Here is a 15,889-nt window from a genome sequence, read left to right as displayed (position 1 = left end):
ACACAGTCCATTTTTGGATCCCCAAGTCATGGGGGCTTTTCACACCGCCTTCTCTATCCCATGCGGGTTTGCGACGGTTGACAGCAGGCGAAATAATAATAGAGTGCCCTTGCAATCTAACCGGGATGCTCTCCCTGTATGTGTTTGTACAATATGGCAGATTCAAGCGAAGGGTACATGAACGCCAATGCGGTCTATCAGGTTCGTTTCGCACGCCCCTCAGGCTCAGCCTCATCTTCAACTGGGATCGGCTCGTGGTCGGATGACTCGCTCATCTACTCCATCGTTAATCAATTGGTTCAACATCAACGCCATCTTCACAAGCACATACCTTATCCAGTTTGTAATTCGTCATCAGTAGACTGAGCGGGATCAGCGGAATCGTGACAACGAACGCCAACACCAGGAGCTTGTTCATGGTCTCCTGGTATGCGCGATTGATCGCTACCCGGACGGGGGAGCCCATCGGGTAAGACAATGCCTTGGTCAACTTCCCGAAGATTTCACCCGCATCGGATTTGAACTCGTCAGGGAGGTAGAGTTGCAGCTTTCTCGGAATATGATGTGTCCAAACGGCTCCTGAAATGGCTGCTCCAACGGCCCCACCCATCTCCATAGAAGTCAAAAACATTGCCGTCGCTGCAGCAACTTCTTGGTGGCTAGCAGAGGCCTGAACGCCCAACTGCACTGGAACATTGAGGAGCCCGCCGCCCATGCCAACGATAATCTGCGTCCCCAAGATCTGCGCCGGTGAGCTTCCTTCCTTACGGTAGAGCAACATCAACAGAATTCCACCGATGTAGATGACGCAACCGCAGGTGACATAGATCCGGTACCGGCGCGTATATTTAATGAGCAATGACACGACGAAGGCTGCAATAGTCGACGTGAATGCAAAGGTTTGGGTCACACGGCCAGCCGTGGCAACATCATAATCCTGAACAACCTGCAGGTAAGAATAAAGGTAAGGTTGAACCGAGAAATAGAATGCCACTAAGACACATTAGTAGAGTGCTTAAATTGGTGGAACAGTGTGATCTTACTGAAGTAGAAGAAGGCCAGAGTACACCCTGCGAGCGCTGTTCGGTCCTTGAGTAGATGCAAGGACAACAGAGGCTTGGGAGCCAGTTTCTTTGAAGTTTCCCAGGCGGGAAGCGCAAAAAGGCAGAGAATGCCAATCACAATCATCGCGATGATGCTGCCATTCTTCCATCCATTCTTGGCGTTGGAAGCAAGCGTAAGAGGGACCAAAATTAAGGTCACCGCTGTTGAGAGCAAGATCAGACCGAACATGTCAAGATCGTACCAAGTGTGGCGGATAATTGAAAGGAGGCCTCGTCGATGAGAGTGTCTAGGCTTGATCAAGTTCAGTCTTCGAGCCTTGCGTTGGTTGAACAATAGGGAAAGTGCCAACGGAAGAAACGAGGCAGGTAGGAGGATCGACCACATTCCATAACCCCATCGCCAGGATGTATGCTGAAGCACTGCATTTGCAATAGTCGGGCCAATCCAGACCGTGACCAAGAATGGAAGCTCTGGTAGAAGCGCCAGGAGCGCACGGTTCAATAGGCTGCTGCTGTCAGCAATAAAGACCTGTTGAAGTATCTGCAAGCCGGTAGATCCGGCAGAGTAGAAAATCTGCGCGGAGGCATATGTCTGAACGTTGGTCGACGCAGCCATTTGGATGTATCCTAGAACGTATATGAGGATGCTGACACAGAACGCTTCGAACCGACCGAAGACGTCGGCTACCTTAGCCATAGGAGGCTTGATAACAGCTACGAGGGTCAGCAGAGAATAAAAATAACCCCAAGGGAAATATATACTCACCGTTCACCACATTTTGAACAACGAGAACCGTAGAGATAAGGGAGTGCTTGCTGAAAGCACTGGTAGCATAAGCCGAAAGGGACATCACGGTTTGGCTTTCGAGCGAGGTACAAAAAGCCATGAGGAAGATGCTTCAACACCATTAGCAACCACGAAGGATCTTGAGAGCAGACACCAATCCTGGTGATTTACGAGGCTTACCTGACATATGCTATAATCAACGACCGTGTTGTCCATGTCAGATTGATCGCTTCAATCTTCCGAACACCCTCCTGAACCGAATCCACCGAGGATTCTACTTCACTATCATGCCCTTCAGGGTCGTATTCCGCCTGAAGGAGGCGCTCCTCCGCCTCCCTGTTGTCTTGATCCATTTGATCGAGGGTACCATATGAGACTGTTGAGCGGTGGTCGAGAAGGGGCATCGCGGCTGCGCCGTAATCGTTGATGGATGGTATCGCTGGGTAGCTATAAGATGACCAGGGTCCATTTATTGCGACAGGTCGTCAAATACTTCGTCGTGGTGAAGGTAGCAGATGAAGCGACAGTTTGAGTCCGATAGTTTCAATGTCGAAGTAGCAGGCATGAAAAGGACGGAGCAGGCTGACGATTGCAAGGCTAAGCGGACGTAAAAGGGTATCTGCGACCTGTACCAGCCAGATCCACCAAACGAAAAAGCAATACACTAGCCAACGAAGAGGGGGTATCAAAGTCTAAAGAATAAGCAGGGTAAGAAAAAAGCAAAAGACACTAGCAAGATGGAGCACCCCGAAGCCAGGTTTGGGTACCACATGCATCAGTTAGGTCACCAAATCAAGCAGCGGAATGCGCAGCACGCGTGGATCGCCAGATCTGGCGTACAGCCCGGAGAACGGAGGCCAAGGGGCTCAGCTATGAGTCTGCAAGCCCAAATCAGGCTCCCCGATATGATTCACACCACTGGACACGATCGACAGGCCGCACTTATGCAAGTCCAAGTGGGAGGCCCAGGACCTAGCCTATGGGCTAAACGCCCGTGGCCCAGAAGAGTAGTGTGGCACCCGCTGAATTGCTGCACCAGATAGTCCGAACGGAGCTGTCAATGTTTTGTTTTGTCCCACGCCAGTCGTTGGTCGAATGAGACCGAGGGGACTTTCGGATGGGCTGGATGGTTGCAAAGCTTGTGCCTCGGCCACGGGCACCCATTGACGGGGAAGGGACGGGAGTTTCTTTCGTAGACGGATAGAAGGCGGGAAATGAGGAGGATCGAGTGAGCATGTACCCCTGGGCCTTGCTGCAAAGAAGGCTTCGACTGCAGGAGTTCACTAGGGAAAAAGCGTGGTGGTGTTGGTGGGTGGGGGGAAGGATAGTGTGGCAAGGCGACCGGGATTCTGAATCCTACGCAGGCGGGCAACTGAACATCAGATATGATAAGATCACCTGGTCCGGCGGTCGGACCCGGAAAAAGGAAAGTCTGGGATAAACAATAAGATGGATTTTATATTATTCGAGTATATTACAATGTAGTTCTTGTGTTGAAGAAGATATATTAAAATAAGAGTATGTGCAGCATCAGCATATATACTGCTGCCCTTTTTATACTGTTCCTTTTAGACCGCCTGACATTCTGCTCGTAAGAAGAATGAAGGCGCGCATCATCCACGCTTCCCCCTTGCAGGCCGAACCTGACTGATCCAACACCGTACTACTACTACTATACTATTGCACAGCGTAATATTACTACTCCATTCTCTCACATTTTTCACCCACTCTTTGAATGTCTTATGGAGACACAGTGTAATTGTAATCACGCCAACGAAAGAAATCAGGGATCCCGGATTATTTGATTGCTCAGCAAAGACTCTGCGTAATCGTCAATGAGAAATCCCGGCCCCATCGCATGATTGGGGGAAGTGGCACAGCCGATGCTGGATGACTCGGGAACAACCGCTCCTGGTCATCATCCGTCGGTCACGGGGTGATGCATCGTCTCCGCAGCCTACAGTTTTACTCATTACCCCTCGAGCAACGATCATCCCGTGTGAGTAATAACAATCATCGGATCATCTGGGTAAGATCATCCTGGATAGGAGATTCGACACTTTCGAGGGGTGCGAAACTCCACAGTGAATATTGACAAGAAGGCGCGAAAGCCGCAGGAAATTCATGCGATATTTTTCTGGTCGGTCGTGTTCACGGAAGAGTCGAGCCGAACTTTAACGATCCACCCACTTACTCAAAAGGGTAAAGATATTGTATTGGGCTTCAAGTCCGGTTCGCAACCCTCCGGAATGGGTACACTGCCCACTGTACGACACCGCTGTGGTAAAGCTTAGCGTTGTTTTCTTCCTCGTATAGGTTGCACACGGAGTTTTCTTGCGGTTGGTCAAGATTCTTCTTCAAGTGCGACTACTTTTTTATTTTCTGTTCGCTTCGAGTCGGATCAGTTCATATGGGCTGCATTTCTTGCATATAGACCAGATACTCTTAGTTACCCTGCTCCCCTCTTCCACCCCCTCTTTGGATTTTAATCCCTCATCTCCAACCCAGCAGATAGGCCATGAGCTCGGTTCCCAAGAATGTGAATATGCTGGCCATAAGTGACGCCCTATGCTGGTGTTATTTCATGTGATCTGTTTTGCAGAAATCCATGCCCCCAATAACAGCTGGCGTATTACCTATCTATGCATTCAGTCATCCATGATGGTGGTGGTCGGTGCTTCTGGGGATCGAACCAGTGACGGTTATGGAGCTGGCAGATAGCCGGATCTCAGTTATGATTGGCAGGCATTTTCAGTGACACTCGAATACTACTATCCAGCACACATGGGGGACTGCTACTACAAGCTTGCAAATTCAGCAGTACGTTTTCTTACGGTCCGGGACTGAGATTGCATTGTACCATTCTATTTCAGGTAGGGTACCTGAAATCCATCATCCGAAGTATCAACATTATAAGGACTGCCTATCGACTCAGGACAATGTCTAGATGACATGACCACCATGGACATTATGCATAAGATACATTTGCACACAGGACATCCATTAATCTGACGTGTCGAGTATCAGATGGCCAAAGTTCACCACCAGGTCCTCCCCCCCTTCTTTCGAAGGCCGTGCTGCATAGAGCCCAACCCAGAGGTCTTGAACATTCGGTTCCTCGAACACCCAGGTGACTTCCCGAAGAGGGGATTTCTGGATGCCTTCCACAAGATAAATCCACAGGCTATTGTCTGACTCTCGGACCAGCTCTAGTGTCGCCGCTCCACCTCCTGACGGGACAGGCTGCAGACTCCAGTCCGCCCAGTTGTCCTTGGTGACGGTACTCAGGTGAGGTCGGCCACGGGTGAGTTCGATGCCTGTCTTGACCCATTTCCGGGTGCCTCCCGCACCGTTGAGGACAAGGATGAGCCCACCCTGGTCATAGTTTTGCTGCCAGACTGCGTTGAAGGCGACTCTGACCCGTTTGAACGACTTCAACGGAACACTCCGGTATAGAATCGGCGCAGTGAATGTGTCTGTGGATGGAGGTTTGGACCAAGCATCTGTTTGAGGGGCCGCTCTGATGGAGAATTGGGCGGGGAGGATCCCATCACCGGGTACTTTCTCGGAGGAATTGGCGAAAGTGAACTTGGTCATGATTGCCGGCTGGTTCCGTGAAGAGGACGCTTTGGCAATGTCTGTGAGATCCTCACCCCGTTAGACGGTTTCGAACTGGAAAAGGGTATTTGAGGGAGGGTATTTGGAAAGGAAGGGTAGGAATGAGATGGAGTTATTCCAAAGGAACAAAATACAAAGGTCTTGGAAGGAGAAAGGAGAACCAGAGATGGATGATGTGAGGAAGAGCAGAGGTCTCTTGTAGCCAAAATGGCCTACGTCATATTGATTGGGGCAGCCAGCGACGCCATACTAGTAGTAGAGACTCCGAGCTAAAGCCAGCATCCGGATTGACCTGGGCCACATTGTACTCGAATAGGTATGCGGTCGCAGGGAGATCCTCACCGTCTGCGGTACAGGGTTTGGCCTATGACAGCTATGACTCTGGGTGAGTGGGGTAATCGGAGACTACGGGGCGATTAGAAGCACGACGATAAGGCCGGTCGGAAGGTAACTATGGGGCAATTGTCTGGTACTACTTACTGTTAAAAGTAGGTAGGCCTGATAGAAATCCCCCGGGGGTTCCCGGCCGTTATCAGTAAACTCACTCCTCACTGGTATGGTTTTGAGACTTCTTTAGACACATCCCCCCATGTGGTCTGGGGTTCCCTGCAGGGAGTCTCTCCTCCCACAATGGCTAGTTCCACGATGGCCGGCAAAGCACGTGAGCGGGGAGACTCCTTTTCCACCGATGACATAAGCAGGCGTGCGCTCCCCTTGGTGGCAAGGGGGAAAACCCCGTGGCCTGGCGAGGCAAAACTTTGGGGAAAAGAGGATGGTTTGTTTGCCTGGTTGCTGGCCTGCCTCTGGTTTTTCATGATCCATTGTATCCTAGGCATGGGCTGAGCAAAGTGATTGCTTCGACTTGCCTGTCAAGATCTGTTTGCCATGTCTATTGGCTACTATTATCCAGATGATTCCAGGAGAGTGCCCCTGTGGTCGCGACTCTTCTCATCAACTTATGCTGGTTATCGTCACTTGAAGCCTTCGGGGTCGAGGTACTCCGGTCGCTATCGTCGTTCTTTATTTCGCCGCATCTGCAACTATGCTTCTGCCGTTATCGGCGTTATATTCCTTCTCATCGTCCTGACCTCCATATTCCGGCCCTCCTATACCCAGCCGCCGCCACATTACTTGTCGCTTCGGAATGCGGTGTCTCAGTCAACGAAATCCGGCAGAGGCAACATTCGCAATGAGAAAGTCTTCATCGCAGCGAGCTTATATGACCCTGATGGTGATCTAGCACGAGGACATTGGGGGGACAGTGTGCTTGAGCTGATCGATCTGCTCGGAGAAGACAATGTTTTCTTGAGCATCTATGAGAACGACAGCGGTCGAGATGGAGAGAGTGCGCTTCAAGATCTGGCGGATCGGGCCACGTGCCAGAAGTCCATTGTTTTCGAGCAACATCTGGACCTGACCGGTTTACCGACAGTTGCCGTTCCCGGCGGTGCAAGGCGGATCAAACGTATCGAGTACTTGGCGGAGGTGCGGAACCGAGCTCTAAAACCGCTGGACGACCAGCCGGGAGTGCGCTACGACAAGCTGCTCTACTTGAACGACGTTGCATTCAACCCGGTGGATGCGCTCCAGCTTCTGTTCTCCACCAATGCCACGGATGATGGCGTTTCTCAATACCGGGCCGCGTGCGCCGTGGATTTCATCAACCCATTCAAATTTTATGACACTTATGCGACACGCGATCTGCAGGGCTTCGGCGTGGGCGTGCCTTTCTTCCCGTGGTTCACTAGCGCTGGGCAAGGTCAGAGCCGCCAGGACGTACTAGCTCAGAAAGATGCTGTGCGGGTGCGGAGTTGCTGGGGAGGAATGGTAGCATTTGACGCGCGGTTCTTCCAGCGCGATACAGATTTATCGGTCATGGATGTACAGCCTCAGCTGTCTGGAGAGGACAAATCACCTGCTCGGTTCCGGGCGTCACATGATACGTTCTGGGAAGCTTCTGAGTGTTGTCTTATCCATGCCGATATTCAGAAGCCTCAGCCGGACCCAGAGAAGATCACAGACACGGGGATCTATATCAATCCATATGTCCGGGTGGCGTACGACACCCGCACCCTTTCCTGGCTAGGGACTACGCGGCGGTTCGAGAAGCTGTACTCTTGGATTCATGATATTCTCAACCATTTCGTCGGCATGCCTTGGTTCAATCCTCGACGAACCGAAGTCCCCGGCCAGATATCTCAGGAGAAGGTCTGGATCCCTGATGAACATGAAGAGGGGAATGGGTCATTTAAACTCGTTGATCGGGTTGCAGGTAAAGATGGCTTTTGCGGACGCCCGGGACTCCAAGTCATCATCGAGCATCGCAAAGAGGGCCAGAAGGGATACGAGGAGATTGACGTACCTTCATAAGGGATTTCGATCAATGTGTAGATATTCCCTGCAGGCATATTGCATGGTTCTCTTTACTGTATAGGCCACGAATTATGGGTACATAAATATCATCTATAGACGTCCATGGACATAGTGCAATCCACATATATCACATTTCGAAACAACATTGGATGGGACAATGCTGCTTGTAGATCTGTATTACAAAACCGCCCTCGAACTGCCATTCACCGTCGAGATCACCCTCGGTCACAAGCTATTCTGGCGGGACTTGCCAATCATATTAGGCCTCAAGTGTTATTCCCTACTATGCTTTTTATATTTGTAGTATGCTAGCCCCTTTTGTTCCTTTGTCTGGCTTCCTGTGCAGTTGCTGGTTCATCTTTCTTTTCATCTGTTGCCTAGCATCCTTCCTCTTACAACCATCTTCCCTCTTGTTAGACACCTACATATCTCCTAATATCCCATCTCCAACGTTTCATAATCTTCCTATTTATCATGGACAAGCGCCCGGTCCCTACAATGGAATTTGCCAGCAGGGTCACCAGTATAATCTACGGTGTCGTCGGAACCTTCATGGAGAAGACGTCTTTCGGTCTCGAAGAGAGCCGACATGCTCCCAAGACACATCTCTCGGTCAGTCTCTTCCTTTCCTGCTGTTTGTCTTGTACCGGCCTTTTCGCCCATTCAACACGTCTTGTTGTAATTTACCCTAGCACGGTGAGAGTCTTCTCGCTGGGCTGACTGCTAGACCTGAACAGGAACCCCCTCTTCGTCGTTCAGGTAACGAAGCCACGCACTTCACTGTCGACGGAAATAAAACTCGCCCATCCTCTGCTCCTCATTTCTCATCTCAGTCTTCTTCATCGATACTTCCCCCCGACACGTTCCTTTCCACTTGTTCTCTTCCTTCTTCTTCTTCTCCCTTATCTTCTTCGTTTGGCAACACCATGGAGGACAAGGAAAATACCAAGACGTTCCCTGTCGCCGATGTGGACGACACGGTCAGCTTCATGGCTGCTGCTCGCTCCTTGAAGCTGCCAAAGACTTATGGCACTCCTACTGTTGCTGTCGACGCGTCCAGTGAGAAGGCCAGTACTTCAATGAGTCGTCCCGAGTCTCGTGCTGATGCTGAAGTTTTTGGTAAGTATCATGCGACCACAGCCATTGTGAAGTTAAGACGCGACATATCTAATTTCATTGTCTTCTGTAGCATCTTCTGGTCAGAATACTTATGACGACGAGTGGAGTATCAAGCCTGATGCCGAAGAATCTGAAGTGAAGCCCGAGACCCCCAAGGCTGGAGTGTCCAGTGTTTTTGGTGACTCCAAGCCCCAGGGCTACAATGCTGCTGCTACTATCAGCGCTGGTCCTCGTGGTTCGGAAGCTGTAGCTTCAGGTGACGCCAGTGAGGTAGAGGACCGTGAGAACCTTACTACTTTCAAGAGCTGGGGCACCCCTGCTGCTCGTGACAAGCCAGGTATCATATATCATATCCTATATTCCGGTGGTTAATTTACTTACACGACTTGTTTTAGCTTCTCGTGTCCGTCGTATCATCCTCCGAGGCTTGCCTGCTACCTGGTGCACCCCTGCTAAGGTTCTGTCGCTTGTGCACGGTGGCAATATCGAAAGTGTTCACGTCCATGGCAACGGAACTGCTCATATACTCTTTTGTGAACATGAAGCATGCCAGACCTTCTACGACAAGTATCCGAACGGCATCGACCTTGACAAAGAAAGAAGGATCACCGTGTTTGTGGAGATGGGCAAGGAAGTTGACGTGGTCAGCTCCCAGCTTTCTTTCAATCTGTCTGTTGGCTCGACTCGCGCCGTGAGAGCTGTCGGAGTCGACATGAATGCCAGCATGGCGCAGCTGTACAGCATGGCCTGTGGCAGCGATCGCAAGGTTGAGAAGATCCTGGACTCATATGTGCCTGGAGACGTGAGTCTTCTTCTTCCTTTATCCCTCTTATGTATAGCATACTCATATTACTAGGCCCGCAATGTGGTCTTCCGCTTCTGCTCCATTGAGGATGCTGTGCGGTTCCGCGGGATTCTCGTGCGTGATCCTGAGTGGGAGCACTGCAACGTTCAGTATGCGACGGACCCGTAGGTGCCCTCGTGTCAGTCTATGATGAATGCTGCTAACCTCGCTCAGCTGCGAGTTCGCTACCGGTATGCACATTGACTGAAGTCAAGCAGACTATGTTTGGCTACCTCCATACGGGGCGGTTTAACAAGATGGTCATGTTTAGGGCGGGTTCGGATATGGAGTAAAATGGTAGGATATGCAGGATGTATCTGGGGTTGGGGAAGATTGCTTAACGAACAGGCGTTGTGGTAACCTGATGGATTTATTGCACCTCAGATAGTCAATAAAAGCATGCGACATGCATGGATGTAGTTCCACCAAGGCTTGCAACATGAGGCAATATCCCACTACCAAGTCATTGATTCACTATACAGCATAGTGTATAAGTGACGACTAGGTCTGGCACCTAGATTCGTACAGACATGTGCGCGCTGGAAATATAGCTGACCCTTTCCAAATCGTACGAGAATATTAGCAACTTCTGATAAAGAAATTCCCCATAGCAAATTCCATAATACACAATATCATGGCATAGTATACCAGTAAAGTACCTTAAAACCCCAGACCTGTTGTAGCAGAGTCATGACAGACAAGTCAACTCCTTCAACCCCGTTACACTGGTCCCCAATGTTAGATTATTCTGGCAAATAGACATAGTCCATGTCCACTGAACATGAATATAATCACTCATAACACGCCCTCGAGGGGTATAGATAACAAGAGAGAAAGGATGGAAAAGAAGGGCCTAGAGCAAGATTCCATCCAGGCTAGCTTACCAAACATGTTTATGTGGCATGTAAGGTTCCAGTTAGCAATCGACTACCCGGGCAGAAATCGAAATTAGTGCCTTGCCATAATTCAGCTAACCCGCTCAGGCAATCTCTTTAACTTCTGCTCTCCACTTCTCATCTACTTCTAGAAAACTTGGTACAGGAGTCCTTCAGCCATGATCAAAGTTCTCGTCGAGAAGCATGGAGATATCGGAGTGGTCAATATCATCCACGATGGCAGCATAACGCTGTATACTTAGCTACAGTGAACCTTGAACCCGCAGCAACTCTTGATCTTCTTCGTTCTTTGCAGGGGGTCTTTCGAGAGGTGGCCCGAGAGCCAGCCTATCGGCCATTGCACTATCGCAGTGAGCAGTCTACTTCCTCATGGCAACACTTTTCATTCATGAGCGAAGGATTCGAGGGATACGAGTTAAGGCAAGCCACATTATATTGATCTGTCTCAAGTAACTTTGTCAGTGCTTGAGAGTCTTGCTACGGACAAGCTTTTATTTCTTAAGGCTTATCATGGGACGCCTTAAGGCTTCACTCCTGCAAGGTTCGTCATTCAGTTTCGGCACTGTTATCATTATGTGAGCAATCCTCTCTGCAATCTACTGCTTTGGTCAAAGAATTGGTCTAACTCGTATAGTTGCTGCATATAGTTTTCCCGTTGAGATTAAGTTTTACTACGCAATAGAGATCAAGTGACGATCAGCCACGGCACGCTGACATGGCACAACAAGGAGAAGGCTTAGAAGGGTTGACACAAATCGGACGAGAAGTAGCGAGGAAACTACTCAAGGTCATCAGCGTCCCCCACCAGATGAACGTCATGGTGCAGTCGGAGACACCCTCACAGGGTGAGCAGCCCATCAACAACTAAACCTCTCTGCATCTCTTCGGCAGTACTCATCACCTCCCTTTCCAGAGTCCTCAACTCAGTGAGTCCGGCTAACGAGCCGATACCTCGACGACCTGCAGGATGACATGGATGTGCTACAAGATGTCGCTGGATGTGGTATTGCAGTACAACACAGCAGGGTCAGAAAGTTCCACGGTGTCTACAGATTATCCTTTGATCGGTGTAGGAGTCTAGAGATACACGGTGCACATCATCCCAGTCAACACCATGGAGCTCTTGTGCATGGTCTGATCGTCAATGATACTAGTCACTTGGACAACGCCGGCTACCCTCGGAGCTGTCTGCTCTGCCAGTGAGACATTAGATGACAAAAATGGCGTGCATGAAGATATAATGCCAGCAGCTTTCGGAGCTATAGTGTGCGGTAATAAGATCCAGTATGGTAGCAGACAGCAGCATGGGAACTGTGAATACCTCTAGTATTCTCCTGAATTACTACTATAAGTCGATAACTAGATACTCTCTGAATGAAGTAAATTATTCTTGACCTCAGAAGCCAGTACTTTCGCTTAATCCATCCCATGTCTGACTACAGAAATAACTCAACTTGATCCTAGATAGTATACCCGAATATCATATAGTACAAAATATATATTGAGCAGTATTATACATGATCTACCAACACTCACATCAGCCACGCCGCACCATCCTGAGTAAGCAAACAAATAAGCTATAGTGCTATTCAGATCATCATAATATAATGCAACTATGCCTTTTCATCAAGAAATCGTCTGCCTATCAACCATACACAGCAATACATACTAGTACACGAAACCATACACCATGATACATAACACGTATACAATACCATACACCGCCAAGAAACCTCCCTCGGACATAACGGACATAATAACCCTTTCTCCATCTATCTCAATGACCAAGACAATTGCCTCAACCAGAGTAACAGAGTAGTAAATTATCAAAGTCGAGAACAGATACAATCATAGAGCAGACACAAATATACACATTCCACCGAAGCAGTTCTATTCCATCCTAACCCCAACAAACACCTACACACACACACACACACACACACACACACACACACAAAAAGCATTGCCAAACCCCGCCAAAGACCGATACCAATCCAAACATTCCAATTACCCAAGGCCAAGCCAAGTCAAAAATCATACATAAACCTAGCATTCCAAACCCACACATATTCTTAATTCTCAAATCCCGAAGACAAAGCTTCTGTGTAGTGTGATGTAAGTTTACTTTTTTCCCTCCGATTTTAATTTTATTCTAGGAGTAATCTGATTCAAAATAAACTGTTTCCCAATTCTTCTTCTTCTTCTTCTCCTTAAATGAAATGATCTGCATTCTGCAGGGCTTTTTTTCTGTTTTCTCATGACTCGTGAGTTACATATGTGTGTATCGTACCCTACATATTCCTATCCCTTTCTTAGGCGTTGTTGCTGTGGCTGTTGCTGGTTTTGATGCTTGGCTGCCATTTGTCTGCTGGTTTTCCTTTTATCTGGGGGTTGAGTATGTACTGCAAGTAGTTCTAGTTGTGGGTAAAGGGGGGGTGACTGGATGGGTGCTTTCTCCGAGGAGATATATCTATCTGAGGTCATTTCATTTTTCATTATGTTGCATAGGTAGGCTGAGACAGACATGATGAATGAATGAATGCGGATATACTACTTGCATAGTACATGGTACATAGGACATACTTGGTTTGGGTGATAATGTACATAGTAGTTTCACCGATGATTCTCCATTTAGTAGGACCCTGTCTACCTGCCTACCTGTCTGGTCTGCCATTGCAGTCAGGTTCGAATGATGCATAGTTGCAGAGTTGCATGTGGGCACTGTGTGTGTGTATGTTGGGTCGAGGTGGTGTGTGTGTGAGTGTATCCGCCTGCCTGCACCGGAAACTCGGACCGGTAAAGTAAATAGGTATGCTCTATACTCTTCCGGTACGGTGAAGAAGAAGAAAAGGGGGGGGGAAAGGAACTGTGGTTTAGTTGCAATGCATTTCCTGGGTTAGACTTGAATAACTCATTAGTATGTATGTTATGTTACGCTACTCATGTAGTGAGAAAGAGAGGGGAAGGGGGGCAAAGGGGAAGAAGGGGGGTACACAAGATGGAAGTACTTATGTATGCACCTTCTCACATGTAAATGTACTGCTACATACCTAAGTATCTACTTACCTACCTACTTACTCTACGTAGTAGAAGTACCAAGTTGGATGCATGTGACTACTACTACTACTACTACTACTACTACTACTACTACTACTACTACTACTACTACTTCTACTTCATCGTTATGTCGATAGAGGGGACATAAATCATCTACTTATGCATGTTGTGTATATCTTCTCACTTTACATAATATAGTGGTGGTCAAGTTGACTGAAGAAGGGGTAAGTCGAAATATCTTGGTATTCTTTTCTCCTTACATCGCTGGTTTTCGTCGTGCTCGTTATGGATACTACCGTAAGTAGTAGGATTAGTAGGTAGAGAGCAATTAGATGATACGTAGTACTTAGGTAGTTACCTAGTACCGACCCCCGGATATTTTATTATTGGCAAGCGAATAGAAAGAGAGGCCAAGAAGAGGGCAGGCCGGGGAAGTGGAAGGAAGAAGCAGCAGAAGAAGGTAGTATTTGTCATTGTTTATCGCAGACTCGCAGTAGTTACTTACCTCGGTCGGAGGGTACATATCCAGCTAGCTAGTTAGTTTAATTATTTACTCTGCACTAGATTCGATAATAATCCTGTCTGCTAATGTTTTTGTATACGAACACGGACAATCATATCACAACAAAATATAGGATAGGTACTTACAATAACCGATGTTGAACATTGTTTAGTTAGTTAGTTGGAAAGTGACGATCGCTTTTTTTTATTTGCTCCACACAGCAAAGCAGCACGCGGGGCCTTGCCCGTGTGTACTTACATCCATGTAAACTGAAACTACATACTACTACTAACACGCTACGGAGTACCTTATAAGGAAATTGCCTGAAACAACAATGAGTCCAAACCCCATGGTTACTAACCGAATCCATTCGGTGCTCAATCCTGGGTCGGTCGGTCGGTCGGTCGGTCGGCCGGCCGGCTGGCTGGCCTTGTCAGTTTTTCTTGTCGCTGTCTCTGTCTGCCTGTTTTGGTCTCCACTACGAGAGAGGGTTAGTAGGTAGGCAAGCATCCTTGGGTTATTGGCAAGCAATAATTAGACTAGACAAAAAGACGGATGTATCTCTATCTGGGGCTCTCCCCTCCCGCGCCGCCAATTTTGGATACAACCCTAGGGTATGTCGAGAACAAAGAAGGGCCAAGTTGCGAAACAAGGTCGAGAACGGGGGGGTTAGCCTTGTTTTCCGAAGTGGATACTTGCACGGAGATCGCCGAGAAGGGAAACAAAGAGAAATTGCTATGACGGGAGAGAGAGAGATATGTCTCGTTGGTATTACTACGATGTGTGGGGTGGGGTTTGGTTTCTAGCGATCGTGTAGATGGTTGGCATTTTTCAAGTTTCGCTGGTGAAAAGAAAAGTCGGGTGAACCAGAGGTTGAGAGATGCTTAGCAATGGGGAGAAACCATGGGTTCTCCGGGGGTGGTCCGAGGACTGGACCGAAGGAAGGGAAGGACTCCTCCGTGGGTTTCCATTAGCCAAGAAGGTCAAGTCAACCATTTACCAAGTCAGTAACAATGATGAGGTGGTTAGAACGTAAGGCAAGTCAACTAAACGAGTGTGGACGGTGGGTGAGTGAGGCATTCTGCATGACCGTGTTCAAAACTACTCCTGGTTGATAATTTAGTAAGTTAGTATCAGTCCGGAGTTAGGAGTAGTCAGTATCTAGTGCTACTCTAAATTAATATTCCGTCTCTTGAGCGGCTCCATAACCTCCTGCTGGAGGGAAGGAGAGGAGAGGAGGGGGTTGGTGGTCGAGAGTACTCCGGAGTCAAAAGAACAGACGAACAGACGAGGGAGACGAATGACCCCAACGAACATGGATCGGAAAGAGAGGGATGAGACAGGAATCCGGCTGCCTCCATGCAGGAGCAGCAGCCCCAGTTGTGCGAATGCGAGAAGAGACCGAAAAAAATAAATTAGATTAACTGGGACAATCAGTGCAGGCCACCGGCTGATTCTCGCAGCGCGAATACTACACCATGGACCCGACAGTCTGGTAGAGGGTGTGATAGTTGGGCATTAGTAGGCAACCTTGAGCAGGTTCCGTCCAGCTGAGGGGTTTTCTGAGTAGGCTGGTTGGTATCCCTGGTAAGTTTGGCAAATGGTCCCCGAGGCTGGGAGGAGGAGGGG

The 15,889-nt window shown here is 48.7% G+C and overlaps 4 protein-coding genes across 4 annotated transcripts; 2 read left to right on the top strand and 2 right to left on the bottom strand.

The window, feature by feature from the left end:
* Positions 1–286: 286 nt before the first annotated feature.
* Positions 287–2,255, bottom strand: mirC (siderochrome-iron transporter MirC; the record flags this gene model as incomplete). Its single annotated transcript, XM_041682911.1, has 4 exons — positions 287–993; positions 1,044–1,778; positions 1,831–1,961; positions 2,032–2,255. 4 exons carry the CDS (start codon positions 2,253–2,255, stop codon positions 287–289), a joined length of 1,797 nt encoding a protein of 598 aa, XP_041537911.1.
* Positions 2,256–4,854: 2,599 nt separating this feature from the next.
* On the bottom strand, positions 4,855–5,448 carry AKAW2_11190S (uncharacterized protein; the record flags this gene model as incomplete). Its single annotated transcript, XM_041682900.1, has 1 exon — positions 4,855–5,448. The coding sequence occupies one exon, from the start codon at positions 5,446–5,448 to the stop codon at positions 4,855–4,857; it is 594 nt and encodes a 197-aa protein (XP_041537910.1).
* Positions 5,449–6,354: 906 nt separating this feature from the next.
* Positions 6,355–7,839, top strand: AKAW2_11189A (glycosyltransferase family 69 protein; the record flags this gene model as incomplete). The annotated part of the gene is made up of 1 exon (XM_041682888.1): positions 6,355–7,839. One exon carries the CDS (start codon positions 6,355–6,357, stop codon positions 7,837–7,839), a length of 1,485 nt encoding a protein of 494 aa, XP_041537909.1.
* A 477-nt stretch (positions 7,840–8,316) lies between these two features.
* Positions 8,317–10,013, top strand: AKAW2_11188A (uncharacterized protein; the record flags this gene model as incomplete). Its single annotated transcript, XM_041682877.1, has 6 exons — positions 8,317–8,454; positions 8,580–8,961; positions 9,032–9,298; positions 9,357–9,763; positions 9,818–9,930; positions 9,980–10,013. 6 exons carry the CDS (start codon positions 8,317–8,319, stop codon positions 10,011–10,013), a joined length of 1,341 nt encoding a protein of 446 aa, XP_041537908.1.
* Between the last annotated feature and the right edge of the window lie 5,876 nt (positions 10,014–15,889).

Source organism: Aspergillus luchuensis, chromosome 1 (genome assembly GCF_016861625.1).
Source record: "Aspergillus luchuensis IFO 4308 DNA, chromosome 1, nearly complete sequence".
Classification (NCBI taxonomy): Eukaryota; Fungi; Ascomycota; class Eurotiomycetes; order Eurotiales; family Aspergillaceae; genus Aspergillus; species Aspergillus luchuensis.
Note: the sequence above shows the minus strand (reverse complement) of the source record. Positions and strands in the feature narration are given on the sequence as shown.